The sequence below is a fragment of the Gekko japonicus genome, unplaced genomic scaffold, assembly GCF_001447785.1.
Source record: "Gekko japonicus isolate JY-2015 unplaced genomic scaffold, Gekko_japonicus_V1.1 scaffold84, whole genome shotgun sequence".
Lineage (NCBI taxonomy): Eukaryota > Metazoa > Chordata > Lepidosauria > Squamata > Gekkonidae > Gekko > Gekko japonicus.
The window spans coordinates 221,549-238,398 of NW_015159712.1; the positions used below are offsets into that span (position 1 = coordinate 221,549).

Below are 16,850 nucleotides of genomic sequence, written 5' to 3' on the forward strand. Positions count from 1 at the left end.
CACTTGGGCCATGTTTCAGGAAAGTGGATAAGGCCCTTGTCTCAAGGGGCTTGTGGTTGGCAGGAGGTTTCCCCTTGAAACAAGTATTTTGTTTGGCTCTTATATTGATATTCTAAAGTACTGGTTTATAAGGTCGTTTTTCCCTTACAGGTTGTTGGAAAGGATACCAATGTAATGTTGGTTGCTTTGGCTGCAAAATGCCTTGCTGGACTGGCTACGGGTCTCAGGAAGAAATTTGGGCAGTACGCAGGTCATGTGAGTAGTCATGTTCATATACTGGATTACAAAACAAGGCTTAAATAGGAATAGTCTTAATAGCATTTGATACTGGGGTGGTGCAAGTTTCTGCTTCTTGAATTTGGAAGATTCCTTTTGCTAAATTTCTAATAAAGTCACCCACAGCATAATTCTCTGATTACACTGGGTTCTCTATCAGTAGAAATATCCTTGTATGGGTTGTGCTGCCTCCTTGTTCCATGGGCAGGGCATATACAAATCTGTTGCAAAGGCTTCTGCTATCCTGAGAAGGCACTCGACTGAGGAGGCACTCAACCCATGCTTGTCCCATGGACAGATGAGCTTCCACAGCTCTTTTGCCTCTCAAGAAAAAGCATGAAAAAATGAAGAAATATCTGAAGAAATCATCAGTGGCTCCCTCCACCTCTGCACTCATAATCATTATTGATCGGGCTTCGCTCTACCCAGACCTCTGTGCCTGTATTGCTTAGAAATTGGTGAAGGATCAGACTTTGAAGGGGGGTGGGAATGCCATAGAGAGAGGGGCAAGGTTTCCACCTCTACCTTCCAACTCTTCTTCTCCCCCCTCACCCCAAAAGAGAGAAAGGGATCCAGAAGATGCCAGTGCCATTTGTTGGAGATGCCTGGCTGTTTCCCCCTGATCCCAGAACCACCCACAGCCTGCCATCACAGCTCGTCTTCTAGGCCCAGTAGATGACAAGATTGGTGCTTAACCCTGCCCTTCGTCTCCAGGCTTAGACACTCTGTCCCCTTTGGCTATTCAGAGCCACTGCATTGGAACTCTGCCTCAGATAACGAGGAAGGGACTGGTCAGGGGAAGAAATAGCCTCTTCTGGCCCAGTCTCTACAAGGCTGTTCAAACAGGAGGAATTTTCATGCCTTCTGGAGAAGGTAACATCCAGTCTAAGATTAGCAGAACAAGCTGCCCTGGAGGTTCCTTAAGATGCCTCTAACAGGCAGCTTGCTAGGCTCTTTTCCTGACTGGCCTCAGTTCCCAACATTATTCCTTTTCCAGATTTCTTTGATGAGGTTCTCAAAAGCATGGGCCTCCCTGAGCAAAGGGAGAGGCTTAACCTTGATTAATGAGAGAATGTACACCCTTTCCTCCTCCACTGTGAAAAGGCTGAAGGTGCCTATAGTGGATGCCTCAATTGCCTGCCTTGTTTCAGGAACAGTTCTCCCCAGGATGGACACATCATTCTCAGAGACCAAAGTGGCAGAATGAGTTTTCTCTCAAGATAGACTGAGGCCTCAGCTGTCCGCATGAGAACAAGTGAAGCTGCCTCTGTTGTCTGCAGAGCCTCCATCATCTGGGCAGAGAAGTGTTTACAGGATCCAGCCCTGACCCTGTCAGGCTCAAACTAAATCTATTTTAAATCAAGAATGTCTGTGAATTATCTGCAGATGCCAGTCTGGATGCTGTGCAATTTTCTGCTTGTTCCTTAGGCTTCAAAATCATCGTTCATCGTAACCGTCTCCTACCAGGGAAAGAAATTCTTTGGGGACACAACAGGGAAAGACGTCTTGGTGGGGAACAAAGATAAGGAAGCTATGCTACCTTCTTTAAAAAAAAAAAGAAGACAACATATCCAGCAGGTCAGGCCAAGGGTCCTTCTATACTTCAAGAGGATCCTTTTAGCTGAAGGACTCCAGAGATTCCAGATTCTGCAAATTGACCTGGAACAGATCCTGATTAACCTCCAAGCCCACCTCCATATTATCAGAGTCACTTCATTAACGAGATCAGAAAGAAGCCTTTCAGTTCTTGATACCATAGTAGGAAATTTTACATTTCTAGTCTTATATTGCCTTCCCTTAAATGCTTTCATACTGCAATTGTCTCCATCACTATAGTTAACCAGCATTTCCCCAGCCAGATTTCGATAGATGGTGTTCTCTTTTGTTGCTAATGGCCTGCAATCAAAACTGGGGGGGGGGGTTGAGCACCTCAGAATAGTGAAAGCCTTTGCAAAAAATTTATGTATATCCTGCCAATGGGACCAAGGAGGTAGGCACAACCCATACAAGGGTATTGTCCAATCTACTGATTGGAAAATAGTTTAATGTTTTGTTCCTTTGTTGAAACTGAAAGGGATATTGGAGTTGAGCTCATCTAAATGCTTCAGAAAAGTGAAGTCAAGGACTTCCCCATCTGTTCTCCCCCCCCCCCCCCCCCACAAACAAGTGGTTCTCACTGTTCTTGGACTTGTTTGTAATAAATAGGACATACTGTTTCCTTCAGCAAAGAGTAAGAGGCCACCTTTGATATTTGACCAGTTTTCTCTTATTATTTAATAAAATTGGGGAAAAATTACAAAATAAATAAATCCACAGATATAAATTTCCTGTATCTAGAATGCAAATACCAAAATAAAACACTCTCTACCTATACAGTTAATTAATACACTATATGTATCACCTTCATACAAAGCTCATAGCCCTATCTAATCTTCTTGGTATATTACTACTTTTTATTCTGACCCATTATTTCATATAGAGAATAACAAGCTTGGTCTGCTCGTTGGGTTTAATTTTATTCCAGTACTCTGTGAACAGACTGTCTTTGAACATATACTGATGGCTGTCTTATATTGCCTTCCCTTAAATGCTTTCATACTGCAGTTGTCTCCATCACTATAGTTAACCAGCATTTCCCCAGCCAGATTTCGATAGATGGTGTTCTCTTTTGTTGCTAATGGCCTGCAATCAATAACCTTGCACCACCAAATTTTTAACAAGATGGCTGCACTTCCTGTCTAATGAGTGCTCTACTTGGCCACATAAAATTAACCATGGCAAAAATTCTACTCTATGGACTGTAGTTTTATTTAATACTTTAGATATTCTCTTCCAGAATTGCTTTATAACAGGCCAGGTCCACCATATATGGTAGAATGAGCCTTTCTCCTAATGGCATTGCCAGGATGGTCAGAATCATTACCAGACATTTTTCCTAATTTAACAGGAGTATAGTGCAACCTAAGCATTAATTCAAGGCCATTTTCCTTTATATTGATGTTAGTGGAAGTGCTAAAATATCTGAGTAAACTAAATTTCTCCCCACCTGTCTTCAGTGATGTCTTGCATTACATCCTGTTGCCATCTCTGCTTGTAAAATAGTTCCTAATCTAATTCTAGAAGGATCTCATAGAGTTTTGCTAATAATCCTTTGGACAATCCAGAGTATATTATTAGCTTCTCAAATACTTTCAGTGGCTGGAAAATGTTTACTCTTTGAGCTAAATTGCAGGTAAAGCTTTGAATCTGCTGGTACTGGAGTTTTATCAAAGCATTTCCCATCCTTTTCCTTATCTGATGTTAGCCGAATTGCTCTTTAAGATACACAACCGGTACAGTTATTATTATCGGGATTCTTCCGTCTATGTTTATGGAGGATGGCACTGTTTCTGAGGTTCCCAATGAAAGACTGAGGCAAACTTCCTTAATAATAATGATAGTTTACTGACACACTTCACTCAATAATACACAGTCGTTTGAGAGCGATGGGGGGGTTCCAGGGTCCCGGGCAAGAGAGAGGCGAGAGAGCAAGCAGGCAAGAGGGCGGGAACTTAAGAGGGCTCAAGAGAGCGAACATGGGGTGCGTTCTTGATTATATCTACAGGGGTCTAGAGGAGGACCTGGGTCCAGGGGACTTCCCCTATGATGTTGTGTTCTGTCATAGCCAAAAGGTCAGTGATTGGCTATTGTATTTCTCTGGGTGGGCCAGGAAACTGGAGGGCAATTTGAAATCTAGTTGCTAACTCAATCAAGACACCTGGGCAAGGGGCATTAGTATGCAGATGGGTGACTCATGTCCATACGGCCAGGCTGAATACCGGGTCGTTGTGAATATGTGCAGCTTCGTTGGTGCATGGGGGGGAGGGGGCCCTGGAGGTAGGTGACCATGCGGCTGGTTTGAAATGGCATTTTGTGTTTTCTGTGACCACGTGCGTTGATCTATGGCGTGCACTGGACACGGGAACACCTCTGGAGTAGAAACCTTTGGAAAACACGATCTTCGGTAGGCATTCTCACCAGGCGCTCTCAGCATGTCAGTTTCAGGCACAGTCTGTTGTTGGCACACTTCATCAGGTACAGTATAACACAGTCCATAAAAACACCATAGCAGGCTTGCTGGCTTACACTGATTCCATGACCAAACCTTTCCTTCTTTTGAGGAATCTATGATTTGACTGAAACCAGCCTGCTCCCACTTATGGAAAGATCCCACAACGCTAGTTTGCCTAAAATGTTATGTATAAGAGGTGAGTTACTCCATTGGGAGTAATGATATGTAAGGGGTGAGTTACTCCATTGGGAGTAATGATCTGAATTTCTTCCACATAGTGTAGATAGAGGACCTTACAAAGCTTTGCTTAACCTTATTTTTAATATTATCCTTAGCCTCCACCCATATCCATACATTTGGTGGTACATTTAAGTCCAGTTGTTCCAAGTGTCATAACTTCTCATATTGAGGACCACTGAACCAATAGCATACTGCCACAAATCTTGTAGCATGATGGTAGTTTTCAGTTGCAGCCCCATCTCTTTTTAGGAGCTTGCATTGTAATTCTGCCTCTTCAGGCTTTTTTGTACCGCCAAATAAATTGATCTATCACTTTCTGGGTTTTGGCTAGAAAACTCTTTTGGGATCAGTAGAAGAAGAAGTAGAAGAGATTGGATTTATACCCCGCCCTTCACTTGGAGTCTCAGAGCGGCTTACAAACTCCTTTCCCTTCCCCTCCGCATACTGCCACAAATCTTGTAGCATGATGGTAGTTTTCAGTTGCAGCCCCATCTCTTTTTAGGAGCTTGCATTGTAATTCTGCCTCTTCAGGCTTTTTTGTACCGCCAAATAAATTGATCTATCACTTTCTGGGTTTTTGCTAGAAAACTCTTTTGGGATCAGTACAGTAATAGCAGTGGGGGAAAAATAAGAATTATGGCAAAAATTTCATCTTTACAGCTGCAGTCCTTCTTAGCATTACAAGTTAAGCTTGGACCATTTCTTTGGATCAGATTCTGTCCTGTCCGTAACAACTATTACATTATTGTGGACCAGTGTATCTAACTTTTCAGAAAAATTTAATCCTAAATAGCTGATGTGTTCAGATTTTTATGTAGATCCCATAATTCTAGCTATCACTTTTATTTCCTCATCTTGCAAGTTGACATAAAGATTTAAGAAACTGTGAATAGCTTAATAAAGTCTCATTAGCCTGAAACATAAGAACTAAAGTCTGTGCATGTACTGGTTTTACCTCAGAATTATCTATATTGAATTACTTCAGAAATTTCATCCCCTGATTTCACCTGACCTTTCCCCCGATATTGAATAAAACATCTCAATTGCCGTTTTTAGTGGTTTAAGTTAAAGGGTGATCCTGACCCTTCCCTCAGGTTCCTGGGCCGAGCCAGCAGTAAAATATATTGAGGCAGGGTGGGACAGCCAGAGTTCTTCAAAAAAGAAGAAAACAGACCACGAGGGCTGCTCAGCAGAGGGAAAATCTTGCCTCTGAGGGAGGGAAAGGGAAGGGGGTCATCATATCTATCAAATGCTATCATGACCCCTTTAGTTTTGATTTCTGCTGCTGCATGAGATGTACCTTTATAAACTTCTCTTAATAGTCTCTCCTGTCCATTCATCATCATCACCTTCCAACTCTGTAGTAATTTAGAAAGTCTTTTACATTTAAGTTGTTGTAAAATCTGTTTATATTGACGGATAACAATTTAATTGAAAGCATCTTTATTTACTAAAAACAAAGGACAAAATAAGCAAGAGCCTTGTCATGTATCAATTAATAAGCTACCAATAACCACATGAATAGCAAACAAATCTACAATATTAATATCTTTTCTATCTTCTTTAATTTAGTTCCTCTCTTAATTGAGAGTCCAACAATTTATAATCCAATTATGTAAATAAAAGTATTACCAGTTTCAATTCTAACTTAATGTTAAACTCTTGTAGAAGATCCAGTTCAGTTTCAGCTAAAGTTCATTTGAATCAGTTACACCTAAACCAGAGTTCCCTATATTACTCTACAAGGAAACAGAATATAAATTCATAATCTTTACTATTGTGGTGTTAAATCAATTTCAGCTACAACCCATTTTAGTCAGTTACACATGGACCAAATCATCTTATGTCACTCATAATATTTGATTCTTTTTTCTTTTTCTGTGCTCTTTTTTATTACAGTAATAATTCTGTGCCTTTTCTCTTTGTATGTGGAAAAATTTGCCTTTGCTTCTTCCCCTCTGTATTCACTTCTTAGAGTAGTTAAGGATTCCTGTCTTGTGTAGCTTCTTGATTTCTCTTTAGGTAAAAAGATCATCCCATACAATAGATCCTCTTGTACCCTTTCAAAAATTAAAGAGTTTGTCATATTTTCCATAGGTCACTTAATTTGTCCTGTGTAGCTTCTTATATTCTCTTTGGCTGGAAAGGAAATTCCATAGATTGAATCATTTTGCTTAGAGTTCTGCTCTTTGGCTAGGATCTGTTGTCTTTGTGGGTCTTCTTTCTCAGTTACAGTTTCCGACTGCATAGTCTGCTTCTTATTATAAAGTCTCTCAAAAGTTTCTGTAGTAGCTTGTTGAATTGAATTCTCAAGAATCTTTTGGAGTTGTTTCCAGGAAAACTGTGTCTCTTGTACATTGTCTGGATCATCTAAAGTGTCTGTCTCATAGGGTGGCATGTTTTTTTGAGAGTGGTGATCGTTCATTTCAGTGCAATAACAAGCGTCTCAGTTTAGTCTAATGAAGCTCAGCTTCTCTGCAAGCTCTTATCAGCAGACTCTTTCAAAACAGAGTGTGCTTCTATTCTGTTCTCAGCGGTAAACCATGACATTGCAAAGGGTTGTCGCAAGATGGTTAGTTTTACTCTGTATATCTTTCTTTCTTGCTTTTTAAAAAAAGTTTAAGAAGAAAATTTATAGTTCTCTTGTAGAGGCTGAGATCGCTCTTTGTCCCAGTAAATGTTTATCTTAAGATATTCTTTTAATTACTCTTATCTCTTCATGGCTGTGTCGTGCAGAAAAGAGGGGGGGGGGATTCCACCTCTCCTTTCTGTATCGTTTTGGAGATTTAAAGGGGCTTATTCAAAGAAATCATCATACTCTTCAATGTTGCTGTTGCTATTACAGGTACTCACGGGTGCGTGTCTTCATCGGTGTTCGGATGAGGCTCAAAATAACTCTCTTACTTGGGGGCATTCACATCTGGTGCAAGTTGTGGCTGCCAAACCTGCTCTTCTTTGTTCCATGCTTCTGGGACGATCCAGGGCTTCCACCCGCTTGTTGCCTCAAGCAAGGGCCCCAAATCAAGTCCCTTGCTCCAGACCTCCCTCCAGGAGGTCCAGTAGGGTTCAGGATCCTTTGAAACTCCCCTAAAAAGAACAAAGAATCAGTCGTAGCCAGGAGCAGTTCCTGGTGTCGACTGTCTTGATGCGCTGAAGCCCCGCCCTCCTGTTTAGATTTATTAGGCAATTGACCACCCCTTTGGTGGCTCCAAAGGTAGATAAAGATTTGGCTATTAACTGTGACACATTTGCGATGTTCAAAGTCTTGCTCCTTTGCCAAGGTTTGGCTGCCTGATTTGGAGTTAGTAGGAGTCTTGGGCCCTTTCTGCACAGTCGGGTCCATTTTTGGCCTCCTTCAATCCACTCTCCAAGGCGGCTGTTGACAGAGTCCTATTGATTGTGCGGCCTACTACCTGCTCCTTGGATCCTTGCTTTTCCTTGGTGAAAGCTTGCAGAGAAGTGGTAGGAGGAGTCTTGGGAGACATTATAAATCTCTCACCCAGGGCTCAAGGAGACAGTGGTGACACCCTTCCTGAAAAAGTCATTATTAGATGAGGGACCTGGCCAATTACTTCCCAGTATCTAATCTTCCATTTCTGGGAAAGGTGATTGAGCAAACAGTGGCTGAACAGCTCCAGGAATTCCTGGATGAGACATCTGCCCTAGATCCCTTCTAGTCTGACTTTGGGACTGAGACAGCTCTGGCCGATGATTTCCCGCCACACCTTGATGCAGGCAGGATGGCACTACTGATCCTGTTGGATCTGTCAGCTGCCTTTGACACAGTAGACCGTTTGGTCCTGGTCAACTGCCTAGCCTCCCTGGGTGTGAGAGGTACAGCCTTGAGCTGGTTCTCCTACTTTTTCCATGGTCCGGTCCAAGAGGGTAATTGTGGGTGGAGGGAGGTTGTCAGTGCGGGCCCTAACCTTTGGAGTTCCACAGGGTTGATTCCCTCCCCATCTATATGTGCCCTCTGGGAGAGAAAGTCTGGAGGTTTGGAGTGGGGTGCCATCAATATGCAGATGACACCCAGCTCTACCTCTTATTTAAGAAGTGACGCGTACCTGGAATAATGGTCTTGGCCTCTGCCTGGATGCAGTGGAGGAATGGCTAGGTGAGACTTGGTTGAAGGTAGATCCATGTAAGATTTTGTGGCTGGAGAAGCCTGGATGGCTTGGGGTGGCCACTTCTACTGACCCTTGATGGGGTCTTACTTTCTATGGTCACCTCTGTCATGAATTTGGTAATATGGCTTGATTCTTTGTTCTCCATGGACAAATGTGTGTCCTTGGTGAAAAAGACTTCATTATACCATCTATGCCGAGCCTGCCAACTAGCTCCCTATCTGTCTCGGAAGGACTGTGCCACAGTAATTGATGCAGCTGTCTCCTTGGGGCTGGACTACTGTAACCTTTGAAGACACTTCAGAAACTGCAGATGGTCCAGAACACAGCATCCAGATTGCTGACAGGAGCATCCTGATCAGCGCATATCACTCCTATGGCAGCTGCACTGGCTCCCAGTTAATTTCCGGTGCCAATTCAAAGTATTGATACTTACCTTTAAAGCCCTAAACAGCCTGGGACTCTCATACCTTTGGGATTGCCTCTCCCAGCATGATACTCCCTGTCTTCTCAGATCTTCATCTTGGTATTTATTGAGGGTCCCTGGTCCATGAACTGTCTGATGTGTCAACAAGGATGAGGGCCTTCTCAGTAGTGGCCCCTGTCCTGTGGAACCAGCTGCCTGAAGAGGTGTGTGCCTTGCAGGACCTCCTTAGTTTCTGTTGGGCATGCAAGGCTGCTCTTTTTTGGGGTGGCCTTTGGGAGATTGTGGTCTACCAGGCAGCTGGTGTGCTTCAGCTGTGTCTTCACCATCCACGCATCCTACCCAACTTGATAGTGGGTAGATTTTAATGGGGTAGATTTTTAATCATTTTATATTTTTAAAGTATGTTTATTGGATCTTTTCTATGATTTTTTTCGGGTGCATTTTATATGCTATTAACTGCCCCAAGTCCCATCTGGGAGAGAGGGAACTAGATATAAGTTTGATAAATAAGAATGTAATAAAAAATAACTTTCCACTTAATATGATAAGTCTGGTTAGATCATAAACTTCTAGCTTCACTGTCTCATAGCTTTTACTGTTTTTGGCTACAGCATATTAATGACTCAGCACCTGAAGTTAGAGATGCTGCATTTGAAGCCCTGGCTACTGCCCTGAAGGTGGCAGGGGAGAAGGCTGTGAACCCTTTCCTAACTGATGTTGATAAACTGAAACTTGATCGGGTAAGTCTCACTGTTTGATACTGAACTCTCAGACATTTCCACCATCTTCTGAACAGCCACATTAAGGGAGTTCTGTGAATGGTTGTATCTGGTGTCTTGAGCATCTGTAGTCTGAACTCGCATCAGATGTTTGTGACCTTGGTACAGACTTTGGGTTCTGTTGAAAACAGCATAGTCAGTGAAGCACATGTTTTAGATAAATTGGAATCAACTTTTTAGTCAATTCATTTAACCTTTTGTACATGTATCTCTCCTCTATATTTGTACTTTTTGATTTCCCTTAAGGTGTGACCTGTAAGACTTAAAGCAGATACTGAGATCTGAGCAATTCAGTGCCCATGGTTTAATGTTTTATAATGGCCTTGTATGTTGGCAGTAATGTAACTTTTAATGCGTCTAAAGCACTTTTCAGATATGTAGTGACCAGAGGATATTAAAGGTGATTAATGGCTGTGTGCTGAAGATTTGCTCTAATGTGTTTGGTTGTCTTCTGTCCACCAGATTAAAGAGTGTGCTGAAAAAGTGGAGTTGGCTGCTGGTGGTAAAGCTGGTGGAGGAGCTGATAGAAAAGAGAGCAAACCTGTGGCTGGGAAGGCTCCTGTTCTTTCAGGGGCTGCAGGAGACAAAGACACAAAAGACAGTGTGGTAAAATCTGGTCCACTGAAAAAACCACCTGCTGCTAAGGTAAGGGAAACTGTGTCTAAAGTGGTGGTGGAAGTACTACTACATTCTTACAAACAGTGACACGTTAATACTGAGGTCTTCCAAGGGGATGAACCAGTTTATTGCATATGCTTAAAAGTTCAGTATGCATGCAAAAAATACATCTGTTTGTTATGAAAAGCCACCCCCTAGGAAGTCAAGAATGTAATTTTAACACTTTCCCTGCCCCCCCCTGTTGTTGTATGGCAGGGAATTTTTAAAGGTCTTCAAACTCTACAAAAATAGTTCTGGACGTTTTGCAGTATTGGTTTGTGTGACAGTCCAGAACACACTTGGTTAATTAACAGGCATTCTCTGCTTACTGCAGTTTCCTATCATCCTAGGGGGATATATGACTGCCTGTAGAAATGCAGGTTCCAAAATTTACGTATTTTGTGCAAAATGTGTCTCTGCTGCCTTTCCACCAAGCTTAGGGTCCTCAAGGCGGCAAACAATCAGAAACAAGCTTTGGAAATACATAGTATAAAACCAGATATACAGTTAAAAAGCATATTTCTATGTGTTTAAAACACATATTACTGATAATGGGTCAAACCATTTAGTAGAGGGCAAAGCCTTATAAAAGCAGGGGCAGTATCATGGTGGCATTCCACTCATTAGAGATAGGATCAGAGGGATGGACTTCATATTTCATGTCATTCATTGTTTATCTTGGGACCCAAGAAACAAGCATCTCCATACCCGTAACATCTTCCCCTATCCCCAAACATTATGTCAGCCCAAATACTTATATGTCATAAGACTGTCAATGTTCCAGGTGTGCAGTTGTGTTTGAGGGACTTGTTACTTTCTCAGCAACCAGCAGTGCATTCTGGAAACCTCAAATTAGGATTCTCAGGCCAGCATCTAAGGAAGAATACTCCTGTAAATCATATTATATATGCAAACAGTTCTGGGATCCAATGTAATCTGGTTGCCTGTAGTGTTAGTTTCTGACACATCAGGAAGCTACAGACTTCTCATGGTATCAGAGCAGCTGCTTCTCTTAGTTCTTTTGGCACAACTGGCATGGCGTATTGTTCCTGGTACATGAGCCTCCACACTACTTTGGCTGAATCCATAGATTATCCCAATTCCAATAAAACAGTCACTACTCCACCAAAAACCAGAAGCCCAGCAATCCATGCGTCTCCCCACATCAAATATACTGCAGCACCCACCACAGGTGGGGTCATCTGGACCGACGGGATCTGTTGTAAAAATCCATTTGGACCAGCTCCCCCTCTGTCCAAAAGTTTTCTCTGAACATTAAAATGTATTTTCTAGGTATTTCCAGCTATTTGTGGTTAAATGTTCCTCATGGAATGCAAAGCTGTGGCCTGGTGTTGTACCACTGCAGTCTCAGCAAAAATCAAAGATCCTGATTGCTAACTATACAGACTCAGGGTCTGAAATTTATGTGTTCGAATATGGAGGCTTTAACTGAGCTAATCTGGGGCCAAAAGACTAGCCTTTAACTGAGCTAATCTGGGGCCAAAAGTTGTGCCAGACTATCATACTCTCTGCTACAGTTTGGATGGCAAAGATATTTTTTTCCTGTTTCTGTCTGGAGCCTGTATCTTAAATACTCTGTATGAATGGGCTTATTTTTCACCTCGATCTGAACTTCACAGTAGGGTAGCTTAAGGATGGAAACCTTCCTTCTGCTATCTCTTACAGCACTGCTGGCTTTGGGGTACACCCAGCTTTAAAGGACCATAGTGAATCTGGACAAAGACCAGCATAGGCAGCAGCTAAGAAATCATTAATACAAGTCTGAAAGAAGTATTGAGAACTCGAATATTGTGAAAGCTTAAGTTTCATTGAGGGGAAATAATTAGCACACCCAAGCTGTTTTTCGATGAGCCCTGAGAGTCACCTTGCTCTTTTCATTAGTGTTTCCATTCTGTTGCCAAAACTGGTTCTTGAAAGCCTATGCAGCAGTGCTTCAGTCTTCCCTTCTCATGCCATTGGCCTTTGTTATGAAAAAATAAAGCTGTTACTTTTATGGTTATATTTAAGAAAGACATGCTAAATCAAAGATAGATTCAGCTTGGCAAGTATTAAAAGCTTGCTTAAGTTGGTTCTGAATTCTGATTGACACAAGAAGCTTTGCCTTACTTTCTTCCTCCTACTTAGGCTGGTGGTCCACCCAAGAAGGGCAAGCAGGCTGCAGCTGGTGGTGTAGGAAGTGCTGGAACAAAAGGCAAGAAGGGAGCCGAAGTGAAGGAGATATTTGAACCAGAGCTCTCGGTAAATACTTCAGTGCTTATTGGAATGAAATATAAAATGGTGTGCGTGTTAAACCCAAATAAAAATGTCATTCTGTTTGACATTTATTTAGGACACTTTTAGACTGCCTTTCTCTAACTAAAGAATCAAGTTATTGGAGGTGCATTTATATTTAAAGAGTTGGTGAAAAGTGGAGAATAATTTCAGTTGAAGCACAAAATGGGTAATGCCACAACTTCACAACATATTTCAGTTGAAGCACAAAATGGGTAATGTCACAACTTCTTATTGTACCAGCAGCATCAATTTGAGTCTCCCTAAATTGCCTTTTTAAAAGGTCAGCTGAACTCCAGTTTAGCAATTGATACAAGGAAAGTGAGACAGATAATAGCTGTCTTACAAAACAAATATCTGTTATTGAAAACAGACCTGAGTTGCCCCCCGTCAGATGTTAATTATTATGCTCTCTTCCCCTCAGTGTACTTCATGTTCCCCTATGGTGTTGCCCTGCTAATTCATTTATATCTATCTTTATGGAAGACTATGGTGTTGCCCTGCTAATTCATTTATCTTTATGGAAAAGTATAGAATGCTTAATTAGCACAGTCAAAACATGCTTAAACCACAAAAGATGAACTCTTTTCTGCTAACAGATAGAAGTATGTGAAGAGAAGGCGTCAGCTGTCCTTCCAGCTTCTTGCATACAGCAGCTGGATAGTAGCAACTGGAAAGAGAGGCTTGCTTGTATGGAGGAATTTCAAAAGGTAAATCCTAAGAACATAATCTTTTTGGAAGGTAGTCTGAAACTGAAAAGGTATTCTCTTGTAGCTATAGAACACTTACTTGAACCTGCTACTGTGCACAAGACGCCTGTGACATCAAACTATACATGAGCACATTATAGGCTCTTTTTACAACTACAGCCATAAACAGGTCACAGAAAGAGCATTCAGTGACATACCTTGGGCTTCCTGTGGTAGCTGAACAGCAAATGCCTTCGCTTAGGAAATGATATCTATTGAATGCTGGGAAAATGCAAAGAGGGTTGTGTACAGTTGATGATCTGCTGATAGAGGAGAGAGAGACTGTTACGCCCAATTGCCTTTCTCTGTTCAGTTTGCTGACTCCTGTGGCTTTTTATCTTTGAGGATCCTATGACCTCCAACATCAGTTTTTGGGGATTGAAGGGGGAAGACAGAGAGCTCTGCTGGTGGAAACCAGATGTGATCCTATATATTTTGTCACTGGTAAAACCAATGTTCTGTCTTAACTGTACTCCACTATCTAGTTGTATTTTTTTGTGAATAAGAGCACACTTTGCCCTCCCTTATCCTTTTATAAGCTCTCGGGAGTTTTGTATTGTGTAAGTAATTTTTCTGACTTTTGAGGCTGAGTGCTCATCACCTATTCAGTCTATCTAGAGGACTCATATTGCTTTTGGCCTTGGGAACAAAGAAGCTTTGATTCTTCTTGTTTTCTGGAGGTAACTGTCTTGTGTTAATCTTTAAGGCTGTTGAACTGATGGACAAAACTGAAATGCCATGTCAGGCTCTAGTAAGGATGTTGGCCAAGAAACCTGGATGGAAGGAGACTAACTTTCAGGTAATTCAGCAATCCATCTGGCCATTAGAATGAACAGTATAAAAACCTGTAGCATTCACTGCCATAAAGCCTGTAACTTACCCTATTGATGTGGCTTTAAATCTTTAAACCCAATGCATTCTAGGGTCAAGATGACTTTGTCCCTAAGGTTTGGTACTTCTTTTTTGCAGGTGATGCAGATAAAGCTTCACATAGTTGCCTTGGTTGCTCAGAAAGGAACTTTCTCCAAAACATCAGCACAAATTGTGCTGGACGGTCTTGTGGATAAGATTGGTGATGTGAAGTGTGGAAACAATGCAAAGGAAGCACTGACAGCAATAGCAGAGGCCTGTCAGTTACCCTGGACTGCTGAACAGGTGTGATAAATGCTTGCAACAGTATAAAAGCAATTATGTTCTTTATTGGTTATTTATATACTCTGGTTGTATTACCAGTCTCTTGTGGCTAGGTGAGCTGTAGCTTTAAAGCTTCACTTGAACAGTAATTTCATTATCAATCAAGAATGTGTAGGAAGGTGAACTAGAAAGCAGGCAACTTGCTTATTAGAATTTGTAGGCAGAATTTAATTTTTTTTTTTTGCTTTCATTGTAGGTAATGTCAATGGCTTTCTCTCAGAAGAATCCAAAGAACCAATCAGAAACCCTGAACTGGCTCTCAAATGCAGTTAAGGAGTTTGGGTTTTCAGGGTGAGTCTCAAAGAGATGGACTAAGCCACTATTATAGTATGAGCCAATTTGGTATGACATCAACACAGCTTTCAATTGAAGCAGCTTGTGCATTCACCTGTGTTATTTTTATACTTAACTCCTCCCCCATAGTATTGAGAGGAAGATTAGTAGGCAGTTTAGTAGGAAATAGGTGGTTCAAAAAGTAGAAAATTGGTGATGGTGGTAATGGACTTGCTGAATGTACACTTTTTGGCTCATATCTAACTTGTGGTCTGAGAAAACAGTAATGGGACACAGTATAGGTTATTCACTTCTGAGAAGTCTGGAATAGAGAATAATACTGTACTCCAGAGTACTTGTTATATTAAAGAGCATGAAGTCCTGTGATCTGTCACTTGTGGTCTGAAATGGTACAGCTCAGACTAATTTACCATCCCATTGAAAACGAGGATTAAGTCTTGTGCCTTTAGAAACATTTGATTGCAAACTGGAAGAAAAGTGCCTTGCCCTGATCTTAAGGGGCAATCAGATTGAATGCCTGTATTTAATACTTAGGTTATGTTTTAGTTGTGTCTTATTCAAGGATGAGAGTGTAGTTGTCCCATATGTTGTTGAATGCCATGTTTGTGGTGCTTGATGGGCCTTTCTCAGCTAATGATCTTTGTGTGCTCTCTTTTAGATTGAATGTAAAGGCTTTCATCAGCAATGTCAAGACTGCTCTTGCAGCTACGAATCCAGTGAGTATAAAATCTCTCTTAATGGTAGGATTTCAACTGTGTCTGATTAGATCAGAATAAAACTGTTGTCTTTCTTATCTCATAGGCTGTGAGAACATCTGCCATTACCTTATTGGGTGTCCTGTATCTTTATGTGGGCCCTTCTTTACGAATGTTCTTTGAAGATGAGAAACCTGCTCTTCTGTCTCAAATAGATGCAGAGTTTGAAAAAGTAAGCCTCTCAAAGTGTTGGAAGTTTTCTGACTTGATGCAGATGAGCACTTACTGGCTTGTAGAAAAATCAGCAACAATGAAGATTTCTAGTTCTGCAAGGTGGTTAAACTAGTTAGGAATATAAAATTTCTCTTATGTCTTCATACTATAAGCAGCACCAAGGAAATGCAATTAATTGCTCTATCTCATTTGTGCTGCAATGTGATACCTATCCCACTCTCACAGCATTAAATATACAGTCCCTGATTCTCTTCAGGGAGGAGATATGATGACAAAATGTAACAAAATGTACATCAGTGATTTGTCTTTATACACTTTTTACACTTATTTTCTTAATTCAGAGGAGTATGGACTCTTCAAAAGTACAGGTACAGCTTACTTTCAAACAAAATTATAGCATGTCAGACTACTTCACTCTAGGTATTGTCTGAAGTGGGATAGCCATGTAAGTCAGTTTTGTAAAAAGCATCTGCAGTTAGTCATTTAGAAAGGAGCCTCAATGTTTGCTAACTAGCTAATTTTTTATCTGATATTTGGTGAAAAGCACTGGATAACTCCACTTGGATATACCAAATTGAACTAGCGACCATTTCAAATGCATAGGCATTTAGTACCTTGTATTGTTGCACATCTGACAAATTTCCTTTATGTTTTCTGGCTTTAGCTTGTGTGACCTTCAGTTGACGTATACTGATACACATGTGTGTGGTACTGAATGGGAAATACCTACTTACAGTTGTCTCCCTCAATCATCTGATCTCTTTATAAATTTCAGATGCAAGGACAGACACCACCTGCTCCAACTCGAGGCAGTTCCAAACACACTGTTGGCAGTGGG

The 16,850-nt window shown here is 41.3% G+C and overlaps 1 protein-coding gene across 1 annotated transcript in view; it reads left to right on the forward strand.

Annotated features, from left to right (window-relative positions):
* The window catches only part of CKAP5 (cytoskeleton associated protein 5), a 128,787-nt gene that overhangs the window by 38,834 nt on the left and 73,103 nt on the right, over positions 1-16,850 (forward strand). Inside the window, 12 exon segments of the mRNA XM_015406899.1 lie at positions 151-255; positions 1,705-1,854; positions 9,730-9,858; positions 10,360-10,542; positions 12,700-12,813; positions 13,446-13,556; positions 14,302-14,394; positions 14,565-14,750; positions 14,986-15,080; positions 15,742-15,799; positions 15,885-16,010; positions 16,788-16,849. Of these exon segments, the coding sequence (XP_015262385.1) occupies positions 151-255; positions 1,705-1,854; positions 9,730-9,858; positions 10,360-10,542; positions 12,700-12,813; positions 13,446-13,556; positions 14,302-14,394; positions 14,565-14,750; positions 14,986-15,080; positions 15,742-15,799; positions 15,885-16,010; positions 16,788-16,849 (1,412 nt within the window).